We start from the raw sequence: 27,226 nt of genomic DNA, 5'->3' as shown, positions 1-27,226 counted from the left end.
ACTCTCTCCTCACCTGTTTACTTCCTCCTCTCCTTGTTTGCTCCCTCCTCGCCTGTTCACTCTCTCCTCCCCTGTTTACTTCCTCCTCTCCTGGTCGCTCCCTCCTCTCCTGTTCGCTCCCTCCTCGCTTGTTCGCTCCCTCCTCGCTTGTTCGCTCCCTCCTCGCTTGTTCGCTCCCTCCTCGCTTGTTCGCTCCCTCCTCGCTTGTTCGTTCCCTCCTCTCCTGGTCGCTCTCTCCTCTCCTGTTCGCTCCCTCCTCTCCTGTTCACTCGCTCCCTCCTCTCCTGATCACTCCCTCTTCTCCTCTTCATTCCCTCCTCTCCTGTTCGCTCTCTCCTCTCCTGTTCACTCTCTCCTCTCCTGTTCACTCCCTCCTCTCCTGTTCACTCCCTCCTCTCCGTTCACTCCCTCCTCCTGTTCGCTCCTCCTCTCCTGTTCGCTCCTCCTCTCCTGTTCGCTCCCTCCTCTTCCTGTTCGCCTCCTCCTCTCCTGTTCGCTCCCTCCTCTCCTGTTCGCTCCCTCCTCTCCTGTTCGCTCCCTCCTCTCCTGTTCGCTCCCTCCTCTCCTGTTCGTTCGCTCCCTCCTCTCCTGTTCGCTCCCTCCTCTCCTGTTCACTCCCTCCTCTCCTGTTCACTCCCTCCTCTCCTGTTCACTCCCTCCTCTCCTGTTCACTCTCTCCTCTCCTGTTCGCTACTTGGACAGAGGAGGCTAACTGCGTAGTGCAGAGTCCGGAGCCTGGTTAATACACCTGGGGACTGAAGTTGCCTGACTCCTTCCTGATGCGTAGTAATGCATGCAGAGCTTGCTTGCATGTTACTGTGGCAAGTCAGTGTCACCTCTGGTCAGTCACTTTGGTGGAACTGAGGCTTTGATGAACCTGGATTGGCCAAATAAGCCAGGCTTTCGCTTTAGCTCGCTTCATGCATACCCCCCAGGTTACCTCTGACTTGGTTTGGTAAATATTCATCACAGTTTTACAGTTAAATGTCAGTTTGTGGGGAAAAAGATGGAAAATTATTATTATGGCGCTACTTCCTGTATTTTTGTACTTTTCCTGTCAAGTGATTTTCCACAAACTGCCACTTAACTGATGTAAAACAATGATAAATGTTGACCACAGATACTACCTCTCCAAACCAAGTCACAATCAGAAAAACATGCAAACCTGTCATATGCACCTTTTAACACACCTCCTCCTCTCCTCCTCTCCTCGTCCTCCTGTGCAGACCGTCTCTCTCCTTAGCTGTATCCCAGGGTGACCATCTCGTTGCGGTATCTGAGCTCGGACACTTTGGCTTTGTGCTGCTTGCTCTCCAGGTGCTGTCTGAAGTCCGGCTCCTGCTCCGCTCCGCAGTTGCACATGGAGCAATAGAACTGGCCGCTGGGGGTCACACACATGGCCAGGTCACGCGGGATCCTCTGCCTCGGACGTGAGTGGTAGTACGGACCTGGGGAGGGCAGAGGAGAGCTACTTTAATATAGTGTACAGTATCTGAAGCATCATCATCTTGTTTATTGGTGGTTTTCATATGCTACAATGTGATAATGTCATACTGTCAAATGGAGGCAAGAGACAGATTTCAAATTGATACTTTGAAGCTGAGGTCATCAACATTGCCTGGGAGGTGGTGCTAACTGTAGGCTCTACTCTGTCTGAAGCTCTGTCACTCGAGTTATTTGAATCTGAGCTTTGTTTTAACACAATTTCACCATGAAAAACTGACTTAAATGTTGTATAGAGGATTTTTTTAAGGGAGGAGAAATACAGCAACAGTCCTTGTGCATGCGTGACACCACCTTCCTCCTCCACAGCTCCCTCAGTAGAAACACCTCCTCCTCCCGCCTCCTTACTCTAGAAATCACGCTTGTTTACAGCCAGAATTACTGTTGAAGTGACCTGTCTAGAAGTAATTTAGCGACCGATGCATCAGTTTTTAGACCCTTCACCTGCCTGTTTGACTTCGCTCCTTTTCCCCTTCGCTTCTTCTTTCAGCAAACTCAAAAACTGACTTTCTTTTGCGGCAAACTGGTCGTGTATTCTCGTCCACCACCGCAACAAACTTTGTGCAAATTGCGAAGAAGATGCAGTTTGAAAAAGCCTCTAAGAACCGCTGCATAAACCACGTGATCCCTGCGCGCTGGCGAGTCAGTTACTCTAGGAAGTTTGATTGACAACCTAATAGCCAATAGATAAAGAGGTAGTCTCATTATCTATTGGCTGATGTTTATCTGGCCCCACCACGTCCACAGTTGATAGATACATTTTATTTTTTTGTCATCATAATTACAAGGCTGCTGTGTCTCTGTAATGGTATTTTAAACTTTCACTGACAATTTGAAAAAAAAAAAAATCCTCCATACAACCAAGTGGAGCTACAAGAGGTGAAATGATTGTTTTGTTTTGCTGATCCTTCTCAAATAAGTTAACGAGAGACTGCCATATTCCAGGGCTGAAATGATCCAAATGATTCTAGTGAAGGTGTATGGAGTTTAAAAACAAGGGAGAACTAGTCCAATGAGGTTAATTTGGTCTTCTGATAGTTTATGTGATTAGGTTCTTTTTTCAGACCATGAGATTGTTTTCATACCTGACAGTTTGTTCTGCTCCCTGCGCTCTTCCTCAGAGTGATCACGTGATGTTGCTGTGACGTGTCCTGACGAAGTGGGACTGCAGATGGCGCTGTCGTCCTGCCTCTACCAGTAGGAAGACAGCGCCAAAACCTGTTTATATGAGCTGACCGGACACGTCACAGCAACATCATGTGACTCTGAGGAAGATCATTTGTGAAGAGCCCAAACTGTCAGGCATGAAAACAAACTCTTGGTCTGAAAAAAGGACCGAATAACATAATTGAGCACTTCCTGTATTACCACATGACATCACAAGGTGGAGTGTTTTCTGTTCAAGAGAAGAACTCAGTCTAAATATGCAGGGTTTGTGTGTTAGCCAACAGTTTTTCAGTTAGTCACAGGCTCTTGAAAGTGTGTTGCTTATTCTTTATTTCGCTTTCAGATTATTTTAAAGCTTTTGGCAGTAACAATCATTATAATAATAATAATTATTATTTTTAACAGACATAGAGTTACACCTAACGATTATTTTTGTACTCCACTATTTTTCAAACATTAAAGTTGAAAACAAACCAAATCACCATTGAAAACTGTGGACTGAAGGCATCTAAAGAGACAATATTCATATTTTATACTTCGAACTGTCGATGTCTTCATTATAAAAGTCTTTTCATATGTGTTTGAGTCTGCATAGTCCAGATAATGATTACGATGATCAAAACTTGACTATAATTATTTTTATAGTCAACAAGCACACTCATAGTTTGACACTGGGAAAAGAAACACACTACTCTGCCCTCTAGAGGACGACAGAAGCTTTGTCTGTCAGCTCTCAGTCTGACGTTGTTCAAAAAGTCTGTTTTGAACTTCACTCACAGAAAATGTAAGTTTTTCAGGGGATTTCTCTAGCAACAAAAATACCTGTCACTGAATACATGCAAGATAGAAAAGCCATAACATTTTAAGCAACACATTAACATCTCCACACTGTAAAATCTAACACTAGGGTTCACTTCCATTCAGCTCGTTTACTTTACTCACAGCTACGAGTTTGTGGATCTTAATGATTGTGGTAACAGTTACAGTAACAGTTACTTTCAGGGGGAAAAAGTAACTTCAACAGTGACGTATTATTATCAAGAGTCCAGCTCCTTTCCCCAGTCTGTTCTGCTCCTCCTTTTACTTCCTCCCTGTTTTTCCTACAGCTCCACTCATTCCCCGATCCTCCCAGAGCGTCTCTATATCCTCCCTCTGTTCATTCAGTCTGTGTCCGATTCCACCTGTTCTCCTGTTTTGTTTCTTCCAGTATTTTTGAAGACCTAAGGCTACATTTACACTGAAACAAATCTGCTTATCATCGTATTGGAAACGATTTGTGTCCAGACACGTTGTTTCTGTGTCCACAAGTCTTCCCTATCCACACAGCTTTGAGCACATTTGTTTACGTTGTACAGAAACGAAACTTAAAACCACATGGCTCATTTGCATAAACAGGGCACTCAAAAAACAGCTCGCTATTGTGCACTGATGTGATTCAGCTTCTGTCTCCCTAAAGGACACGACTCAGTGGAATATGAGTGTTCTTTCTGTGACAGAGGGGTGTTCTGCTGATGGTGAGTCTGTTCTGTGTTTCTGTCACGTTGGAGATGGTTCATGTGAAACTTTTCAGATATTATACGTCTGCAGGTCGTACTCACAGACCCATATGAATGAACATATATTCTAGCCTCTTAGTGTTTTGGTGGTGAATTACTTCGCGGTGCATAGACCTACATCAGTGTATCACCGTTTTTAGGTGTCCACACGGTGCCAGATCAGATCTGTACTCAGATGAATTCGTAGGAGCTGGCGGCACCAGATCATTCCATCTCTGGAGCTGTTTTTTAGCGGATTAGTGTGGACGAACACTACATCCACAATGAAAACAACTCAAATACATACTAGTGTGGACGGTTCCTAAGTTTGGGGGCCTCGGTTGAGTTGACATGGAATGACCGAGTTTTATTGTTTTTGTAGCGGCTATACGATACTGTGTTTCCTGGTAGCCGCGGAGAGGTAAAATTGGGTTCTGTAAAAGTTATGACGTGCTGAATGCGATGTAAAACAGATGAGGCTGGATCCAGTGTGCGTTTACGGTGGTTTAATACAGAGCTGGGTTCACAGCGACAAGCGTAAGTATATGGACCAAGAGCAAGGATATCGTAAAAAATGAATACTGTTTGAAAACGTAAAACCAGAAACAAAAGCAATAGCGGTCAACAAAAATTACGGCTACCCAACCAACCTCTCTCCTCCTCCCTGGCCCAGGTGAGTGTGCACCATTTATGCTTTTCCACACCCACACACACACACACCCCACGCTCACGTGACCCCACCTCCTCTCAGGGAACAGACACACACACGCGCAAGCACACTGTGCCCAAGTGTCTCCTATAGTTTTATTGTTACACATGTTACGATGTGTTTGAACCAAAGCTGAACAAAAGTTTTGCTATTGTATTTTCCGCACTATAGGGCACTCTGGATTATGAGGTGCTCTGTCATTAAATGGTCTATTTTTGAACATTTTTCACAAATAAACCGCACCGGACTTTAAAGGAAACACAACAGTTGGATGGGTCAGTGGTTTTGTTTGTTTGTGGCGTTCACGGTGACTCTGGGCTTTGTTCAGTTGTGGCGTGTAGGGAGGGTGCTGTCTGGGACCAACGGATTGTCGGCGTGTTTGCAGTGACTCAGTTGTTCAGTTGTGTCTAGAAGTGGCACATTGCACTTGCTTTTTCGGTTCGTTCCTCCGTTCTGTTCCTCGTCGGCGTGGAGTGATGAGTGTGGCTGCGGGTGTGTTTCGCTGTGCGGTCGCTGTCTGCTCTGTGTGTGTTTGTGTACGCTGCAGGTGGTGCGGCTTTGTAGTTTACTGAAGTCATCCTGGGACACCGTGTATAGGGCGCTCTGGATTGCGGGGCACGCAGTCGTTTTTTGATGGGGTTGGAGGCTTATGAGTGCTCCCAATAGCCCGGAAAATATGGTCTGTTTTTTTCAAAGACTAATAAATATTCAAATCCTTGAACCTGATGCAGATCTAAATGGCAGCATTGTAGAAAAGAACCTGTTTTTACTCTAACTTGTTTATAGCAGTAACATTTGCTCATTTGGTTTTACCTAGTAAGTTGAACTTCCTCTTAAAGTAAAAGTTACTACATATTTCAGAATTGAGGACCGGACTGATTCGTTGGCACATCTTCACAATATGAGTTCTGTGAATGAAAACTAAAGTTCACTTCACTTGCTGTACCTAGTTCGATGAAAAAGGAATTTCCTATACACTACACTGAGAGATTAGATTCAGAGTCCATTTTAGTCAAAATTGTTCAAAGCAATTGGTTTCCTAGATTTTTTCAAGTAAGGTCTAATTATTAGATTTTACAGTGAATGGACACTCCAGACTCACCAGAAAAGTTGCATAGTGCCCCTTTAAATAAAATCTAAACTAGTCTTTTATAATTCCTTCAAATCCTCTCTTATACGTCAACTTAATTAATTACTATGGAGAGATTATTTTCAACTGCATAGCCCTGATTTGTTTAAAAGCCCTTACTAACACCACTGCAAACTTGACTTTTCTTATCTTCTATTGTTCAAAATGCCATTCTGTGATTTAATATCGTGCAACTCACAATAGATTTTAGCATCCTTAATAAATCATTACTTGTGGCCATAGCTGCAGAGAGGAGATAGCTTACAAAAACAGTGGTTGCCAAACAGAACAATAGTGCTTCATTTTGAGTGTTGTTGTGTTTGAATAGTGAATCGTTGTTACCTGTCAAAGCGCCCTGGAGCTGTGGACTGCGTCTGGTTTTCACCAGGCGGTACTCATCCTTCCTGCTTCTCTTTGGTGTGACCTCACTGGGGCCTTCACTGGAAACAAGGAAATAATAAAGACTTTGTGGTCAAAATAATCACGTAAGTAAATGAGATGCAGTGATGTCATGTAGTGTCTGAATATACAGTTTTACAAAGACACAACATTATATGATGTTAAAGGAGAAATCGAGCTATTTACCATGTTGTACTGTTGTCCCCTCATCAAAAACACGCACCAAATGGTTCTAGATGTTATCCATGTATGTTTGAGTAATCTAGTGATCTCCTGGGCCCAACTCAAACTAGAGCTGGTGATCATTAAGAAGTTGCCGATACGATACACAGGCTATGATACGATACATACCTCCATACACTTTCGATTCAATATGATTCGATACAATATATTTCAAATCGATTTGATACAATAAAAAATAAAGGCTAAATTATGGCTGTGATACTAAAAGTCTTTGTGCAAATTTAATATAAAACACACCCATTTTAATCCTCAAAATAGTAAAAATGTCAAATGTGTCACATAAATGAGTTTCCTTCCTCTAAACGAGCAACAAAACTGTAACTGTAACAAGATAATTTAGTAAAATATACCAAAAAATACTCTTGGTGATATATCGATACAGCAGCCCATGATATCAATACTGTATCATCATATTAAATATGATAAATTGATATTTTGATATTTTTTTACACCCTAATTCAAACCCTTCTTATGGTTTGCTGTACCACAAGCCCACATCACCTATGCTCCCACATGCCTGTTCCCCATAAATGTAAAAGGCAGGATACAAAACTGTACACTACTTGGACAAACCTTGTGTGATGTGCTCTACTTTCATTAGCAGGATGCACATTGATTGTGTATAGTGATACCGCTCTGAATGGGGAATGACATTAGCCAGGCTGGCGCCACCTAGTGCCTCCGCTCAATTTCATTTCTCTCCAGCGACTAGATCAGGAATCAGAATACACTAGGCAGTTTGAAAGAACCCCGGAAGTGCGAGTTCGGACATCAGTCAATCAGCAAAGAGCCATACATTCTGAGTTGGTAACGATTCCCGAGATCGAGGATTTAAAGCCAGAACAAAGAGAATGTTTGGTGAATTTCATCAAGGGGAAAGACGTTATTGTCCTTCTTCCTGTGGGATCTGGGAAAAGCTTAATATACCAGTTATACCAACATGTTAATATGTTGTTTTTGGTGAATATAACATTTTCAAAACATGGTGATCTAAATATGCGACGTGTGAGCAGTTAATACCCGATAAAAGGGAGTGTCTATGGTGCAGAGGAGGGACAGTGAAGGCCTAAAGGAGGGTATATTTTAGACTATTTTGCATACTTTCACTCAGAGGTTGGGACTTGCAAGTCGTGACTTGGACTCGAGTCAGACTTCAGTCACTATTTTTAGAACTTGAGACTTGGCTTGATAAAATGGACTAAGACTTGGGGCTCAACTTGGACTTGTTTAAAGCCATACTTGCCACGTTTAGATGAGAGCTTTAATTCCAAATAAAAATCATTTTATTCTGAATAAAAATGTATTCCGCTTTAAAAAGACCATGTAAACATATAATACCTGATGAAAATTATTAGAGTCACCCCTCACTATAACACAGTTCACCTTTCGCGGCCTCGCTTTTTTTTACAGTGTATGAACACACATTGTGTTCCTCCCCGTGTTCTGATTGGCTAAGGGACTGTAGACCTTTGTCAATCAGTCTCCTCCGTGCCGTGTCTCCTGTACAGTACAGAATGTGTTCAGCTTGATGAATTTACATAAATGTTGGATCTGTATCAGTGTGATTCTGAAGTGCTGTATGTTTGCAAGTTTTCTAACTGACAAAACCTACAATGTCGACGAAAAGTTCTGCACCGACAAAGGCTCCTGTGGTTGCTCCCGGAAGGCAGCGGAAGATGCTAACCATCACACAAAAAGTTGGACTTCTGGACATGCTGAAAGAAGGGAGAAGTTACGCAGCTGTAGGGAGCCATTTCGGAATAATCGCCATACACGAGGGACCACTGTATTTGGAATTAAACTTAATTCTGTAGTGAGTGGTTTATTCCGACTTTAAAGAAATGAGGAAATGAAGAAATGAATTTATTCCTGGATCATGTAAACATTTATTCCTTCTGACGTGATCCGGACGATCCGGCTCCAACAGTCCTGGTTTCAGACTTTCATCCAAGTCTCTTTGGATTTGTGAGCGGGATGTGGGAGTGGGCTGAGGTAGAGCAGCCTCACACTCACTTTGTCTTCTTCCTCCTTCTCCGACACTCTTCCCTTCTCCTCCTCAGCTGACAGACGTAAAGTGTGATGAGACAATTCTCCAGCTGCTGCACAATTATCATCAGAACCACTGCGGAAAAAGTTTGGATTATGTTTGTGTCCGTGGTGGAATGACAAACCGAGATGACAGAAAAGCCGGTAGCAGCTGAAGTGTGTGTTTTCTTCCGGTCGACGTAAATACGTTGGTGTCTCTGTCCAATCAGAACCTTCCCCACCCCCAGATGCCGAGCCCAATTATATAATGACGATCTTTTTCCATGTAAACCTCAATTCAGAATTATTATTTCCATGTAAACTCGAACATTCGGGACGTACCTGTTGTTGGCGTTGCTGTGAGCCTCCTGCAGTCTCAGTCTCTTGGCGTGGTTCTTGCCCTGATAATGAGCCTGAGCCACGGCTGCAGAGCTGAACGAGGCGTCGCACAGTTTACAGTAATCATTCTCTGTGGCCAGGATCACCCTCGCCGCTCCTTTATACAGAGCCTGGGGCAGAAAGAGGGCAAAAAGACAGTGAGGAGGGGTAAACCTGCACACAGAGGGCAAAAAGAAGAGTGAGGAGGGGTAAAACTGGAGACAGAGAGCAAAAAGAAGAATGAAGAGGGGTAAATCTGCACACAGAGGGCAAAAAGAAGAATGAGGAGGGGTAAATCTGCACACAGAGGGCAAAAAGAAGAGTGAGGAGGGGTAAACCTGCACACAGAGGGCAAAAAGAAGAGTAAGGAGGGGTAAACCTGCACACAGAGGGCAAAAAGAGAGTAAGGAGGGGTAAACCTGCACACAGAGGGCAAAAAGACAGTGAGGAGGGGTAAACATGCAGGCAGAGGGCAAAAAGAAGAATGAGGAGGGGTAAACCTCCACACAGAGGGCAAAAAGAAGAGTGAGGAGGGGTAAACATGCATACAGAGGGCAGAAAGAAGAATGAGGAGGGGTAAAAGTGCAGACAGAGGGCAAAAAGACAGTGAGGAGGGGTAAACCTGCACACAGAGGGCAGTTAAGGACATAGTTGCTAAGTCTGCTTCTTTATGGCGATTATGAGCTTCTTTTTTTGGAACATACACAGACAGAGGGCAGTGAGGAGGGGGCCAGGGGCTCTGGGGACCAAGGCAGACTGATGCTGTGTCCTTGGGCAAGACAGTTTGCCCGCGAGGTGAATAGTGAGTATCATTAAAAATTAAAGAATAAAAACTCGCATGAAAAGCACAAAATCTGACTATTGCAGAAAAGTTTTAGAATGATCAAGAGCAGGGGTCACCAAACTTTTCTCTCTTTTCTCTGGGGCCCACATTATGGCTCCTGACTGTGATGGGGGCCGGGGTCGGCCGTATAACAGAATTGTTTGACTCTGATGACACAGATTATATTCTTTGAAAACCTCTACACTTTCTTTACATATCAGATAAACTGCACACTCCTCACACTGAACACAAAAAGAATCGGTCATCCACTGTTCTTTGAAAACTCTGCACTCTTTGTCGAGTTTTCCCACTTTAACACTCGTCATTTTGCTGTCCTTAACTGCACTACAGTACTCTGCACTACAGTACTTTGCACTTGAGTACTTGAGTACTCTGCACTACAGTACTCTGCACTATAGTACTCTGTGAGCGTTGACTGTCACTGTTTGATCTTGAGTTTGTCAGGTGACGAAAATTCAGCGGCAAATGTAAATACATATAAATGCTTCATATAAATATTGTATTTAAATTGAAAAAATCAACAAAATACAAGATGCCGACGTGTTATTTTTTGCCAAAAAGTAATAAAAAGACATAGGCCATGGCACTTTTGAGGATTGCCTCACAGGGGCAGTTCAAGTGGTGGGGGCAGAGGGGCTGGGGGCCGGTCAAAGGGGCATGGAGGGCCGGAGTCAGCCCACAGGCCTTAGTTTGATGACCCCTGATTTAGAGCTTTATCAGAACCAGTTTGGACCACACAGTAACATAAAGAAAGTACTTTTTTAGTATTAAATGACATTCTGTTGTCTAAGGAGTGGTTTCGATATTGGTAATAAGTACTGAGCCTGTTCATTTGTATAAAAATCGGCCTTGCCTGTGTTTGGATCTTGTGTGTGCACGGGCGTGTGGAGGTGGTCAGAGGGGCCGATGGCACAGATTGGCAGCCTCGATTCCATCATTCTGCCCCAGAACAGATGTGACTACAATATTAACTTATTACATTATTATCTCACCATCACAGAGCACGGATAACGAATAAAGACTACACACTTTAGTGTTTTGAAAAGTATGTAGCACTGTTACAGGCACTTGTCAGAGCTCAACTGTGACTGTCCAAATTTCTCATAAATGTTTCTCAAAGATTTTCCGAAAAATAAAATTAAAATAATTTTGAAGACCTGTTCAGCTCTGTGGCAATTAAACACCTCGAGATCTGTAATTACATTCAAAATCTGTTTCTGAAACTTTATAAACTCTTACGTTATTGAAACATTTCTCACATTTTTTTATGTTTTAAATGTGTTTTTGGTCGGGCGGATGACGTGACGAAAAATTATATTTTAATTAAATTCGGGCGGGTGGCGGTTTAACTACTAAAAAAAAAAAAAAAGTTATTGTTAGTATTGTTACCTACATCTGAAAAGATGAGTCTCGTTGTCTATGCTTGTAGTATGAAGTGTACGTCATATCGTTAATTAGCCCATTTGACCTCGTTTTTATGTTCTGAAGGTTAAGGTTGTGTCGGGTTATTGATGCCTAAGGTTTACGAGGCACATATTATATGCAGTTAATTTTATTATTTCTAATTTATTTCAGCTGTTTGCCAACACGTAAGTGGCTATAGGGCCATATTTATTTAGTTATGCTTTTTTTTTTTGGTTTCAATATCAGATATATTTTAAAACACGCAGACATTATAGCGTAGACTGCCACTCGGGGTATTTAAAACTTAAAGAAAGACCGATGGAGTGAGGCTATGACTTTGAAATAACATCGGGCAATGGCAGAATGTTCAGAATGTAACAACATCCAACACGAAGGCAAGAAGGTTAAAAAATAGCCTAGTCGGAAAACGTTGTCAGTTAATTAGCTGCGCAAGAAAACCAGGTAAGTTTGGGGTTGTTATGGACAATTAACTGTGTCGGCGGCAAGGTGGGGCATTTGAGGGCCGTGCCCCCCCTAGCGGCCACTGGTGCCCCACCCCCCGACAGGCCGTTATTATTGACTATTTTAAAATGATTTTGCTTGGCGCATTTCACTTCGGGCTGAGGACACAAACTTTACTGTGACATCAATGACATCACAGTCTCTGTTTATTTAGTGTAGTGTGATTGGACAACTGTCCTGTCACTCACGTCACGTCACGTCACGTCAACCTGCTGCATCAACTCGTAGCAGCTCCACGATTAGCGGCAGCTGCTACTTTAGCTTAAAGCTCCACGGTAAGAGGCTGGTTTTCATTAGTTTGCGGCAAATCTGAACTTGGAGCCTCGCAGGTAAATAGTGTTATAGTGTTAATAGTTAAATAGTGCGTAAATGAGCTGGTGGGTGCGATGGAGCTGCTCTGGTTGTTCTGTCGTGTGCTGTAGGAGCGGCATCTGTGTTCATGTCTCTTATTGTAGTTTTACTGACGTTGGGTCTGGGTGTGAGCGGAGTGTTACGTTGTGTTGTTGCATAAAGTTTGCGCTTGGCTGTTCATTGTGCTCTGATCGATACTGTTCAGCCAATACTAACCAAAATGTCTGTTTCTGGTATTTGTTATAATACTACAGCCTATATATACAGCCTATATATATAATACATATATTATTCATAATATATATTTATAATTTTGCCCTTGGTGCCCCTCCCAAAAATTATACCATCAGCCGCCACTGTTCCTGGTTTAGTCCTGGTTTAGTCCTGGTTTAGTCCTTTAGTCCTGGTTTAGTCCTGGTTTAGTCCTGGTTTAGTCCCGGTCCCTCAAGTCTCAGGTCTCTATAGGACAGGACTGGACGGCGACTCGCGTACCACGTTCACTACAGCCCTGGTGCTGTCCGATGCGTGGCTATTTCTAGTTCAGAGGTGTTTTTGACGAGAGGCTGTTGTTTAATGTTTACAACCAGTGGCAGGACTTATTGTTTTTTAATAAACCTCAACCTTTTATTATTGTCATGTGTGTGCCTATCGTCTACCTCACAGCCTCAACAACTATTGCAGCTAATAATAATAATAATCTTAATATAATAATGATTATAATAACAACACATAATTAGCCTAATACTGTTAAAGAAAAACGTGTTTGATAGCATGTCTGCTGTGTATGACTCCACCGCGTTAAAATATTTCTCAAATGGCAGTGCCCCCCCTGCTGGTGACCCATGCCCCTCCAGTAGATGTGCTCTGACGCCGACACTGACAATTAAGAATGTGAACATACACGCTGAGCGAATTTTGGAATGAATGAGCTATAGTTTGCATTTTTATCGAGGCTCCTTAGTTTGTTTGCTGTATGATTGTTCTAAAATCTATCAGATCGGCGGATGGCGGGCGGGTGCGGTTTTGAAAACCTTCGGTGCAAAATGGATAGCGGGCGGATGATGAGTTTTGTGTCGCGGTTGCGGATGAAAAAATAGCCCATCCGCGCATCTCTAATGGACATAAGGTGAGTAAAGTGTATTTTTTAATCTTTTTGTTGCATAAATTCCAAACATATCAATCAGATATAACAAGACAGAGGAGGTGTTTTGGTGCAGCTTCCTCCACCTCCACACACACAGACACACACGCACACACACACAGATGCACACACACACAGACGCATATACACAGAGACAGACTAATGACTAAGAGCTGGTCCACTCCAGCCTTCTCCCACTCACTGCTCTGAGCTTATTACAGAAGTGTGGGCTGACCCGCACAGCACCAGACAGGAGCCAGAAACACATGTCTGCTCCAATAACACGCTGATGGAATACACTGAAATCTGGTTTATTTATCATTATTACAGACATTAGGGATGGTCCAATATGTTTTTTCAGTGTTATTTCATTTGTTCCTGTGAGTTTACTGATTCTATGACGCAGATTGGCAGCCTCACTTGGGTCAGTCTGGTCCAGGTCGGCTGTGGCTGCAGTAGTGTGGAGTGAATGAGTAATACTCTGAAGTGCTCTGCGTGTGCTGAAAGGAGCTATATAAATCTAATGCCTGCTCACTTCCTATTTGGAACGAGCAGCTTAACTACATGCATTTATCAAGCTCTGGGGTCTAAACATGACCGTCCATTCAAGTGAACAGGCTGAGATCAGAGGAGCACGTCTCTTCTCCCACGCAGGTGCACGCCAGTGCCAGCGTGCACAAGCCACATGACCTTTCTGACCAATCAGAGCGAGAGTAGCTACAGTTCTACATATGACCAGTGTTCCTCTCCCCTCACAGCTCTAGGTCCGTCAGGTGCTGCTCTCACCTGTCTGCTTGTGTCTCCTTCACTGACCCCTGAGCTGTGGGACGTTTGGCCGCTGGTTTCTGTGGTGTCCGTGATCCTGACGGCTGGAGGCTGTTGGCTTCCCGCGTAGAAGTTCCTCAGCTTCTTACTGTGGTTCTTACCCTGTCCACACACACATACACACATGTTACATTACATTAGAGGTGCATGATGTAAGTTTCCCACCCCTGCTTGTCTCCATGGAGATATTATGGCTTTGCCTGAATGTTCCACAATATGAATAAATAATTTGTACTTATGTTATGTATGATTTTATCACTAAACAAAAAGAACCTGAAAAACATGCATTTATTGTAAGCGTCACCTCTCCACAGATCTGACCTGTTACTTTGCCTGGTGGTTCCACCTGCTTGTCTCCATGGAGATGGATACATTTAATGTCATACTGTTGAATTTTCCAACAAAAACAAAGTAACATCTCAATGAAAATAAGCAGGTGATGGACCCTTCACTAGAAAAGCTCCATAATGCATCTTTAACCTTAAATCCAACCTTGAATTAAATGAACCCAAACTTTAACTTTAACCATGTAACTGATTTAATTTATAGGGATGCACTGATCCTATGCTGGTATTGAAATCGGCACTGATACTGAAAATTATCAGCTTCCAAATATCTCTTCAGCCGATATCCTGGTTGGACATACAGACTGATGTAGTCACACTGTTTACTGGTAGCAGGTCCATTTGTAGGTCCATTTGTAGTATCAGAATTATGTATATATATTGGACAGGAAAAAACCTTTAAAAGTCAGACACATCTTGAAATGTCTAAAATGGGCCCATTGGGTAAATAAAATTTTAAAACTAAAGTTCAAAAATCAAAACTCCTGAAACCAAGACTCATATTCTTAATTCAAGTGTGCTTAAACTTGTGTATAATACTTTTTTGCAGTGTGTCCAAAACAGAGAGGAGGAACAGCAGGCAGAGTGACAATGCTCACAGCTCAGCAGGCTCTGCTCATCACTCCTCAACACAACACAAAGCCTTCTGTTTCACTCGGCAACACTTTTGTACAACTGTGAATGTGAAACCAGAGACTGACATTAACGCCGGTAATGACACAAGAACACCACTAGGGCCACGCTATTCATCTAACACTTTAGAGCTCAGAGACTATAATAAAACTAGAGCTAAACCAGGACTAAACTAGGACTAAATCAGGACTAAACAGGACTAAACAGGACTAAAACAGGACTAAACCAGGACTAAAACAGGACTAAAAAGACCACCAACTGGCGTGCAATTAATCTATGGTTTTAAAGCTAACTCACTACATCAAAACACTAGACTGAACCAGTAATTAAATAGGGTTAAAACTGGTCTAAAGCAGGACTAAAACACAGTTAAAACTGGTCTAAAGCAGGACTAAACGAGGACTAAAACAGGACTAAGAAGACCACCATTAGGGCTGTGCAATTGTTTTAAACATTTTAAAGCTCATATACTACATGAAAACTGATTAAAAATTGGGAAACCTACACCTAAAATAAACCAAAACCTAATGAGTATTAGACCATAACTAAAATAGACCTAAACCAGGACTAAATCAGGACTGAATCTGGATTAAACCACGACTAAACCAGGACCAAACCAGGACTAAAACAGATGTAAACCAGGACTAAATCAGGACATAAACAGAACCAAAACAGGGTTAAAACAGAACCAAAACAGGTCTAAAACATTACTAAACCAGGACTAAAACAGAACTACAACAGAACTAAAATAGACCTAAACCAACACTAAATCAGGATTAAATCAGGACCAAACCAGGTCTAAAACAGGACTAAATCAGAATTAAACCAGGATTAAAACAGGACTAAACAGAACTAAACCAATACAAAACTGGGACCAAACCAAGACTAAACCAGAACCAAGCCAGGACTAACACAGACGTAAACCAGGACTAAATCAGGACTAAAACAGGTCTAAAACAGATCTAAAACAGGACTAAAACAGGACTAAACCAGGGCTAAACCAGAACTAAACCAGAACTAAACCAGAACTGAACCAGGACAAAGTCAGGGCTAAACCTGGATTAAACCACGACTAAAACAGGACCAAACCGAGACTGAAATGGACGTAAACCAGGACTAAATCAGGATTAAAACAGAACTAAAACAGGATTAAAACTGGTCTAAAAAGACCACCACTAGAACTGTGCAATTAATGCTTTAGAGCTCAGACACTACATCAAAATTAGTTCAAAACTGGGACTAAACCTGGAATAAAGTAGAACTAAACCAGTATTAGACCAGAACTAAAGCAGAACTAAAGATGGATTAAACCAGGATTAAACCAGGACTAAACCAGGACCAAACCAGGGTTAAAATAGACCTAAACAAGGACTACATCAGAATTAAACCAGGATTAAAACAGGACTAAACAGAGCTAAACTAAACCAATACAAAACTGGGATTAAGCCAGGATTAAACAGCATTAAAAATAACTAAACAGGACTAAACAGGACAGATTCCTAACAAATGTTGATATATTTTTTTTAACATTTATTTAAAAACTCATCTCACTCCATCTGAGATTATGACATCATCAGACTCAAACAACCCAAAACAGAAGTTGAAACTCATCAAAACAATAGCAAACATAATGACAAATGCTTTTTTTTTTCTGCTGACCTGGTAGTGAGCCTGAGCTTGCTGTGTGGAGTTGAGCGTCACGTTGCACAGTTTACAGTAGAGCGGTTTGCACAGCTCCTCCAGCCCCAGGGGGTCCTCCTGCTCCTCACTGCCCAGGGGAGAGGCCTCGTCCTGGGGCTGCTCTCCTCCGGGGGCTGCCTGTCCTGGAACTGGGGATGGCAACGTTAATAATGGTGATTATTCAGGTCACAATACACTCGGAAAGAGCGAAATAATTAACAATTTTATAAGCCCAAAAAGTCATTTCCATTGAATCTACTGTTTTTATTCCATCATTTATGCCTCTACATTTCGTGGCAGGACTTTTGTTTTAGTCTGATGAGGTTCATTTGGTCTTCCTATAATTTATGTTATTAGGTTCTTTTTTCAGAGCAAGAGTTTGTTTTCATACCTGACAGTTTGGACTGCTCACGTGATGTTGCTGTGATGTGTCCGGTCAGCTGATTTAAACAGGTTTTGGCGCTGTCTTCCTACTGGTGGAAGCAGTATGACAGCGCCATCTGCAGCCTGACTTCCTCAGGACAGTGTCCCAGGTGTGTGAGAGTAAAAAGCGAAGGCGTGTACACGAGCAACAAAACACAAAGCAGAACAAGAACAACTCAAATCGGCCATTTCTGACCACTGCAAAAGAGAGAACCACATTATGGATTGAGATGGAGCAAACATCATTGGGACAGAGGAAAACAAACATCGTTGCTGGATTAAAGAGGCAATCGAAATACGAAAACGTGCCCACGGGACGATAAACCGGGACAAGGGGGCTTTTTTACTCTCACACACCTGGGATACTGTCCTGAGGAAGTCGGGCTGCAGATGGCGCTGTCATCCTGCCTCCATCAGTAGGAAGACAGCACCAAAACCAAATCAGCTGACCGGACACGTCACAGCAACATTACGTGACCACTCTGAGGAAAAGCGCTAGTGAGCAGTCCAAACTGTCAGGTATGAAAACAAACTCTTGATCTGAATAAAGAACCTAATAACATAAATTATAGGAAGACCAAATGAACCTCATCAGACTAAAACAAAAGTGCAGCCACGAAATGTAGAGGCATAAATGATGGAATAAAAACAGTAGATTCAATGGAAATGACTTTTTGGGCTTATAAAATTGTTAATTATTTAGCTTTTGAAAGATTTGCCGCTAAAATCTGATATAAAGCAGGTAGATTTGTGTAAAATGTTCACTGTTCATGTGACCAACACTGCTGATTCTCTGGGAGGTTTAAAAACAGCTTTGTGTCTGTACTGATACTTTTGCTGTCAAGGAAAAAAACACAACCCCAATGATGAAAGAGACGCCTGCAGCAACTTCCCGAATAAAATAAATACTCCAAAAAAGGAGAATTCATGTAAAGTGCTTTTTATTAGGCTGTTTTTGTCACCTCAACTTTACTCATCATGTGTAGGCGACTAAAGAAATTCTTGGTTGACTAAAAACACATCCTGTCAATTGATTAGTCAACTAAAAAAGCTCTGGAAACTATTATGCATCTTTTTATTATTATTTATGCAGAAAAAAAGTACTAGGGAACAATGTATTTATATAAAAACTTATGAATTATGAGTTTAATCTGTCTTTTTTCACTCATTTCTCCTTTCTGCTGTTGTATAAATCTTTATAATCGAAATAAAATGATTAGTCGACTGATACAAAAATGACAACAGCCCTAAAAGCTGGTCACGTAAAGTAAAGTGCTGGAAAGAAAATAGAATATTTCACTGTTGTTTGGACTTGGTGTCAATAATCATGAATAATCTATTTCTGTATTTTTATTTTATTTATTTCAAATGAAGGACAAAGCACAGAATACATCGATCTAAAAGAAAAAAGATGCTCTGCGCCAGACTTAGCTACAGGATATTTTCCATCTGCAGTCGTGCACAAAGCAATGGTTAAAGGTCTTATATTCTGCAAAATAGACTCTTGTGAGCTTCAAGTCGTGTTATAATGTTGTTTCCTCATCAAAAATAGACCTGGGGTTGTGTTTTGTTTCATTGACACATGTTTGAGTAATTCTTTAGTCTGTCTGCATTTCCAAAACTGCTTTGTTCCACCTTGTGATGTCATGTAGTTTACAAGTTAAGTCAACAGCTGTCTTTTACTAGTATTGTAATACTTGAGACCGGTCTTGGTCTCGAGACTGCTTTTTTACGATCTTGGTCTCATCTTGGACTTGAGTGCATTTGGATTCGGTCTTGTCTTGGTCTTAATGCTGGTCTTGTATCAGTCTTGTCTCAGACTCGAGGTCTGACACTCGACGAGTGTGATCATATTTCATTACAGCCGGTAAATGTGCAGAGGCTAAATATCACTGCAAAACCTGTAAGAGAATGTAACTGTAAATGTTATGAACGTGAAAAAAACCCTTCATTCACTTTAAAGCCCTTTTCTGTAAAGTGCCAGAGGAAGTGGGATTAAAGAAGGATTCTCAAACTGTGGGTGAGGGTCCAAAAAGAGGCACAGAGTGTTTAAGTGCAGAACAGTTTGCTTGGCCTATTTTAAGTCTAAATTATCCAGATCCAATGGAGACAGATGTAAAATATATATGTGCCACAATATCTGTAAAATACAAATAAATGTAAGAAATGACAAAGATGGTCTTGGTCTTGTCTCGTTCTCGACTCTCAGAGACCTTTGAGAGTCGAGAACGAGACAAGACCAAGACTTGTCCTGGTCTCTGGACCCTGTGGTCTCAGATTAGTTTTGGTCTCGATTAGTGTGGTCTTGACTAAAACACTACCTTTTACCTTTAGTTCAGTGGAAATGGATAATTTCACAGCTACATTTAACTGTTTGTTTAGTTTAGTAAAGATGGGCAATTCCTGGTTTTTAATCATCTAAATAATTCTTGTGAAAGTGTATGGAGTTTAAAAACACAGTGGAGCACTTTTTTATTACCACATAACATCACAAGGTAGAACAGAGTGTTTTCAGTTTAAGAGAACAACTCAGAAAATCTGCAGGGTTTGTGTGTTTGTGTTGAACATAATGATGAATTTGAAATCTTGTATTTATGGAAATTAGAATGAATTCATTTTAATTGTTTTAAATGTTGAATTGTTGAATGTTGGATTGTGGTTATTTTCAGGAGACACTGTTTCTGATGAAATGTTGTTGTTAGAGTTGGTCTAATGTAAATAGTTTCTGTAATGTATATTTTATATCTGCCCAAGGACTGCAGATGGAAAGGAGCTTGTACTAAACCTGGAGCAGAACATCTTGTCACTCTGAGCTGAATGTTTTCTGTGGACTGTTCTTGTTTTAAATTAATAAACACGTGTGAATGAAACAAAACACAAGTCCAGGTCTGTTTGTGAGGAAATAGATACAGAAAATAGCATCATATGTGACCTTTAAATCTTTATATTTTTTCTCACAATAATAAAAAAGACTAAAGTTTGATTTTATGACATTTTTACCTGGACCCGGAGCTGGAGCGGGGACCAGGCTGGGGGGCATCTGGGGGGGCTCCAGACAGGGCGCTGGGGGAAAACGCAGCGACGGAGGTGGAGTTCGGATATCAATATTTGGAGGTGGAATCGTCTTGTTTGGGTCCACGACTACCGGTGGGGGTCCGAGCGGGTGCGGGGGTATCGGCGGGGGTCCCAGCTGTGGATTGGGTGCTATGTTGGGCGGGGGTGGGTGGACCAGGGTGTGACCGGGCGGGGGCGTCAGGGGTGGGGGTCTGATGGTGTGCGTGGCGATAGGAGGCGGGCACAGGGTGACGGGGGGTCCCATTGGCGGAGCTGGGGTGAGGGGAGGAGGGCACAGGGCTGGGGTGGGACCCATGGGTGGGGGTCCCAGAGGAGGCAGAGGGTCCAGGTGCTGAAATGGCTGCTGTGGGTGGGTGAAGAGGCTGAGAGGCGGCTTCAGGAGGGTCTCTGCACCTGGAGGGGGACAGACAGACAAGTCAATCAATACATTTACATACAGGCCGTACAATTAATCGAATTTTGATTGAGATTTCAATTTGTGTGTCAAACGATCTCCAAACTCATATAGCTGAAACAATAAAGCTTAACAAAGTTTATTTTGGGATATTTTTATATAAATATGTATATTTATTTTCTTTTTTAAATATAGAGATTGGAGAAATTGCTGGATATATACCGTATTTTTTGGAATATAAGTCATTCAGAAAAGAACATATACAACACTATAAGTTGCACTTTTTGAGAGAAATTTATTTTATAAAATCAGAGACCAGGAACCGACATTTCATGTTGAAAGTCAAGTTCTAATAATAACACTAAAAGAGAGAACAACAGAATGTCACGTATGAACAGTTCTTCAGATAAACTATAACATAAACAACAGAACAGAACAAGTTTACCAAACTCTCCATCTCACTCCAAATCACTAAATCCATTCAGTTCTTCATCCTCAGAGCAACTTGGCCTCGACCTCCGGAGCTAAACAGAGCGCCGCTTCCTCTTCTGTGTCGCTGTTGTCAGACTCAGCATCAGTTCCAGTTAGAATTATTCCAGCCTTTCTGAATCCCAACAAGATGGTTTCAGTGTCCAGGTTTTGTTCATCCATCCAGTGAGTTCAGGAAAGTTTCATGGTGCATCCTCCCGGTGTCACAAGTTTCTCTCTCACTCCAAACTTTCTTTCTGCTGCTCGATTACCGGTTTCAGCTGCAGATTTTGCTACTTGCAACTTGTAATCTGCAAAATATGATTTTCTTTTTGGGGACATTTGTGTTCAGTCTTCTCAGTCGTCTTTATAAGTTTGTTTAAATGTTACATTTTCAGTGGTGCAGAAGTAATGGTGTGATTGACTGACATGATACAGACAGGACAGAGGCTCTTTCAGCAGGAGACATGTGCAATAGAGTGAAGTGACAGTGGTACAGGAGGAACAGGAGCAGCAGATACTCACACACAAGACTAGAGCCTCTCGCTGCTTGCATCGCATGAATCGTTGCATGTCGAGGGACTATTTTCTCAGAAGCAGCGGAATTTGACTTTGCCGGTAAGATACGTAGGTGCTAGGGTCATATCAGTCTGCCGCTGTCAAACTTTCTATCAGGAGGTACAACTCACTGCTGCTCAGACATAAATCCTTCAAATGTAAGGTTGGTTTTATTTCCAAAATTATTCTATCAACACAGACATTCACATGGACAGTCTGGTGTAATAATAGATTTGTTTCAGGTGTTTTGTGGAGTGGGTAAGACTGTTTTTAGTGGCAGGAGAACTATGACCATTGACATGCACTAGTCTAGCACCAGTGACCTCTGCAAATACAAGGACTGGATGGAATATTTCAGAAAGTGTCTCCACACGTCTCCAACACTCTGGCTCACTAGGAAATGAGGTCCTCCATCCATCCATTTTCTTCCGCTTATCCAGGGCCAGGTCACGGGGGCAGCAGTCGAAACAGGGACTCCCAGACTTCCTTCACCCCAGACACGTCCTCCAGCTCCTCCGAGGGGACCCCAAGATGTTCCCAGGCCAGTCGAGAGACATAGTCCCTCCAGTGTGTCCTGGGGCTTCCCTGGGGCCTCCTCCCGGTGGGACATGCCCGGAACACCTCCCGAGGGAGGCGTCCAGGAGGCATCCGGAACAGACGCCCGAGCCACCTCAACTGGCTCCTCTCGACGTGGAGGAGCAGCGGCTCTACTCCGAGCTGCTCCCGTGTGACTGACCTCCTCACCCTATCTCTATGGGAGCGCCCAGCCACCCTGCGAAGGAAACTCATTTCGAGCGCTTGTTTCTGCGATCTTGTCCTTTCGGTCACTACCCAGAGCTTTTTTTGAGCTATAAAAACATCTGTAACTGAATAAATATAAGGTGAAGCTGTTCAATGTTATACTGTGGAACATTCCAGGCAAAGCAATGACATCTCCAAAGAATCAAGCAGGTGACGGACCTTAAACCGAAAAATTAGTTCACATTATCATCCCAGAATAGTCAAATTATTCTGTTGATGTTGAAATAAGGAACACATCGCTTGCAGAGGCTCTCTGTGGCTCTCTGTGGCTCTCTGTGGCTCTCTGTGGCTGTGCGGTTGTTTGTATTTCAGTTTGTGATGAGACGCGGGCAGACAGTGCAGTCACTTTGCATCCTCGAGACGCCTGTCACAATAAATACTATATGGACTTATCATTCGATATACAGTATGAGATCTGGAACTATATATTTGTGGTCAATATTTATCTTGTGCACATTTTGTTTGTACTACTGAGAAATTTGGGCTTATTTTTGGTATTACGATAAGATTTGAGCTGTAAAAGTCTGAACTGATAACTTCTATGAGTCAAGATAGACGTGAACTAAGTACTAAAATGTTTTATTCTGCTGTTTATTTATTGCAGCTCATGTTTTTTTTTAAATAGTATTGTACGTTTAGAAAAGTTTTTGTTAGAGATGGACTGATCCAGCTTTTTCAGTTTTACTACTGATTATGATACCATGGTTTTAAGTATCTGCCAATACCGATATTAACCGACTTACAGATCCTTTTATTGCTGCTTCAATGACTGTTTTTCATTGTTTAAAACTTGAGTAATACTAATTGTCACTCAGTCAACAATAAAATATCCTCATTAATGTTCAATAATGCACAAATCCACCTTTATTTTCTGATTTACGAATAATGTCTGTTGACTTTGGTCGCAAAGGTTTGTGACTTTGAATATATGGGTTCCCAGATTAAAAGTTTGGGAAACACTGCTTTAATGTGTGCATCTTGTCTCCATGGTAACCGATGAACATCCCACCACAGAGGTACATGTAGCGCACCCCAAGCGTAATGTTATTGTAAAGAATCCGTGTATTTGTTCATTCATTTTTCAAAATAAAACCAAAAATAAGAACATGAAATATCAACTATTTTCTTCGTTATCTGTCTCCAAAACTAAAATGAAAAAAAATGGATAACGATTAGTTTTTTCAGTTTTCGATTATGTGTTTAAATTAATAATAGAAAAAAAAAAAAAACGGATAATGACCTGTTTCCTGTTTCCGTAACTTAAACTGTGATGCCGAACTTTTGCGCTGCATACGGACAACCAGGACTAAAACAGGAACTGAACCAGGACTAATCCAGGACTCAAACAGGACTAAACCAGGACTGAACCAGAACTGAGACAGGACTAAAATAGGACTAAGCCAGGACTGAACCAGGACTGAACCAGGACTGAACCAGGACTAAACCAGGACTGAACCAGAACTGAGACAGGAGTAAAATAGGACTGAACCAGGACTAAACCAGAACTGAACCAGAACTGAGACAGGACTAAAATAGGACTGAGCCAGTACTGAACCAGGACTGAACCAGGACTAAACCAGGAGTAAACCAGGACTGAACCAGGACTACACCAAGACTGAGTGTCGGGACGAGCCTGGAGGTGTGCCCATGTAGACTTCCCGGTGATCAGGATTGAGACCGGGTCTCAGTCCCTGTCTGGTCCCGATCTGGTCCCGGTCTCAGTGCTGGTCTCAGTTCTGGCCATTATCTGTTTTTTCCAAAAGTTATGTTTTTGGTTTTCTTATTTTTAGTTTTATTTTGAAAAAATAAAATAAAAAATGAACGAATAATACACAGATTGTAAAGTATCAACAGCCAAAAAGAACATCATTTCCAGACCATGTAAGAGTCTGTGTTGCTTACAGTAAGGACGTTTTTCAGTGCAATTAGCGCAGCCATATCCACAACCACAGCTCTCATACTAGTACTCATACTCTCATACTGCGTCTCCATCGCCATGTTGTTGAAAATAGCTCATTAAAAGTGCTGTGGTCGGTGCTGTGTGGTTCTAATTGGAGTTTTGTGGCGAGCGGCGGAGCAGACTGGAGCTGTCCCCTGGAGCACAGCGCACACAAGATGGATGAGATGGTGCGTATAAGCAGAGAGGAGCCGTACAGATCGATGTAATGCAACCTCAGGGGCCCGTGCGCGATCACACTGCCCCGCCGCTGACCTTTTAACTGTGAGCATATAACCGTTTAAATTGGCCCCGTGGTTCACCTGAGGATTATGGGTAATGTATGTGCGGTTCGAGCTGGAACATCTGGGAAAATATCAAATGCATTGTGTAACTTTTGTGGTTGAGGGTCTGTCAAATGCTTTTCTCCGTGGAGATGTTGTTGCTTTGTCTGGAATGTTTCACAGTATGATATTACACCTTTCTATCATCATGGAGACCAATCCAGACCAAGTTATAAGGCAGATCTGTGGAGAGGCGACTCCGCTCACAGTTAGAATGTTGTTTTTCTAGGTACTTTTGAGCTATAAAACCACCTGTAATTGAATAAATGTAAAGTAGAGCTATTTAATGTCACACTGTGGAACATTCCAGGCAGAGCAATGACATCTCCATAGAAACAAGCAGGTGACCAAACCCAGCCAAAACGTTACATCGTGCAGCTTAAGGCCATGTTATAATGTTGTTACCGCCTCAAAAACAGACCTGAACGTTAAGGCAATTGATTGAATTTTGATCACGATTTTGATTTGTTTTTTAAACAATCTCCAGACTCATATAATCAAGGTTAACGAAAGTTTATTTTGGGATATTTTTTATATAAATAAGTATATTATTATTAAATTTTTTAAATATAGAGATTGTAGAACAGCTGGGTATAGTGTTTATTTTGGATACATTGATGCTTTTCTATGCCTTATTTCATGTTCAAAGTATACTTTATTCATTCATTCATATGTTTTATACATCATAAAACTGCTCTAAGGTTTATATTTGTAGCCTGTATTTACGCTGAAGACGTTGAAGAAATGTAGCCTGATTCATCAGCCGGTTTCACTTTGTGTGCAGCATTAGGATTCGTTCAATGGTAGGCAGGTGTTACGGCCCCAGGCCTTAGATTGTAATTTGTTCTGTGTGTTCTAAATTAGTCTGCTGACACAGACTAATTGTGATTGGTGGGGCAAGTCTGTGCCCACCTCACCTGCAGCCACTGCCCCCTACTTAAGGAGATGACCAGCACCTGTTCGGGGCTGCTGGCCTTGGTGGCCAGTCTGCCATTTTGTTTCGTGTGTGTGTTTGTGTGTTTAGTTTAGTTCTGTTTTGTGCCTTTTTTGATTTGGTCACTCGATTCTGTCTGTGGGCTTATGTGGTTTAATTTGGGGAACTTGTGTTTAGTTTAGTGTGTCCCTTAATTTTACCACTCGTTATTGTGTAAGCCTGCGTGACCCTTTTATGGCACAAAACTCGGTTTATTCTGTTGTTGTGTTTCTTAGTTTAGGTTATTTTGTGTATGTTTTAGTCTTTTCTTAATTTACCTTTTACATTCCTGTTAATTAAACATTATATAATTTATTCCATTTTACATCTTGGTTTTATTTTTGTTACTTCCCTCACCCCAACGAGCTGGGTCGTAACAGCGGGTACTTTTCTTATTTAACCAATCACTGCTGTTTGGTTGTGACATATGTAATGCACCAAATCCTGTAGGAAGAAGGACAATAACGTCTTTCCCCTTGATAAATTTCACCAAACATTCTCTTTGTTCCGCTTTAAATCCTCGATCTCGTAAATCGTTGCCAACACAGAATGTCTGTCTTCATCTACATCCATCTTGATGCTTTGTTTACTGTTGTGCTGTTCCATAAAAGAGACACAGACAGACGCCACGAGTTTGACGTTACGGCTTCACAGCTCACAGCTGGTTGGCCAGTGTGCGGTCTACAACTTCCGGGGTGTTTGCAAACTGTGTAGTGTATTCCGATTCCTAATCTAGTCGCTGGAGAGAAATGAAATTGAGCGGAGGCACCAGGTGCACCAGCCTTCCTAGAATAAATGCATTGTGTATCTAAAAAAAAAATCGTTTGAATAATCGTGATTTCAATATTGACAGAGATAATTGTGATAATGATGTTTTCCATAATCGAGCAACCCTACATGTAGTTGTGTTTTGTTTCATTCACAAATATTTGAGTAACTCTTTATTATTAGTCTGTCTACATCTCCAAAGCTCAAAATGCTCTGTTCCACCTTGTGATGTCATGAAGCAGGAGTTTTCAAGTTAGCAGCTCCTTTTACCTTTAGTTCAGTAGAGATTGACAATTCCAGGGCTGAAATTGTCCAGATGAAGGTGCATAGAATTTAAAAACACAGTGGAGCACGTCATGTAACACTGCATGATGAAAAACTGAGCCTAAATATTAACACATGTGAATGAAACAAAACAAAACTCCAGGTCTGTTTGTGATGAGGAAACAACATTAGAACACACATCAGAAAATATTGTAATATGGGCTGAAATATGAACTGACAAACTACAAAAATCAGATTTCAGAACATGTTAGTACAGATTTAAACGACAAAGAAGAAGCCATTTAGGAAAGAAGTCATTTTTCTCGGCTGAAGCACACTGAAGTGCTCCTGTACAAACGAAGGATCACACCTATTTAAAATCATGAATAT

General features: G+C 41.8%; 1 protein-coding gene across 1 annotated transcript in view; it reads right to left on the bottom strand.

Annotated features, from left to right (window-relative positions):
• Positions 1–604: 604 nt before the first annotated feature.
• zmat3 (zinc finger, matrin-type 3) overlaps positions 605–27,226 on the bottom strand; it is a 65,111-nt gene continuing 38,489 nt past the window's right edge. Inside the window, exons 2-7 of the mRNA XM_055164753.1 lie at positions 20,256–20,723; positions 16,812–16,981; positions 14,137–14,277; positions 9,053–9,219; positions 6,386–6,483; positions 605–1,448 (exon numbers count right to left, since the gene is read on the bottom strand). Of these exons, the coding sequence (XP_055020728.1) occupies positions 1,240–1,448; positions 6,386–6,483; positions 9,053–9,219; positions 14,137–14,277; positions 16,812–16,981; positions 20,256–20,723 (1,253 nt within the window). The 3' untranslated portion in view covers positions 605–1,239. The remainder of the gene's footprint in view (positions 1,449–6,385; positions 6,484–9,052; positions 9,220–14,136; positions 14,278–16,811; positions 16,982–20,255; positions 20,724–27,226) is intronic.

This window comes from Boleophthalmus pectinirostris, unplaced genomic scaffold (genome assembly GCF_026225935.1).
Source record: "Boleophthalmus pectinirostris isolate CB_2022bp ecotype Guang Dong unplaced genomic scaffold, ASM2622593v1 HiC_scaffold_7, whole genome shotgun sequence".
Classification (NCBI taxonomy): Eukaryota; Metazoa; Chordata; class Actinopteri; order Gobiiformes; family Gobiidae; genus Boleophthalmus; species Boleophthalmus pectinirostris.
Note: the sequence above shows the minus strand (reverse complement) of the source record. Positions and strands in the feature narration are given on the sequence as shown.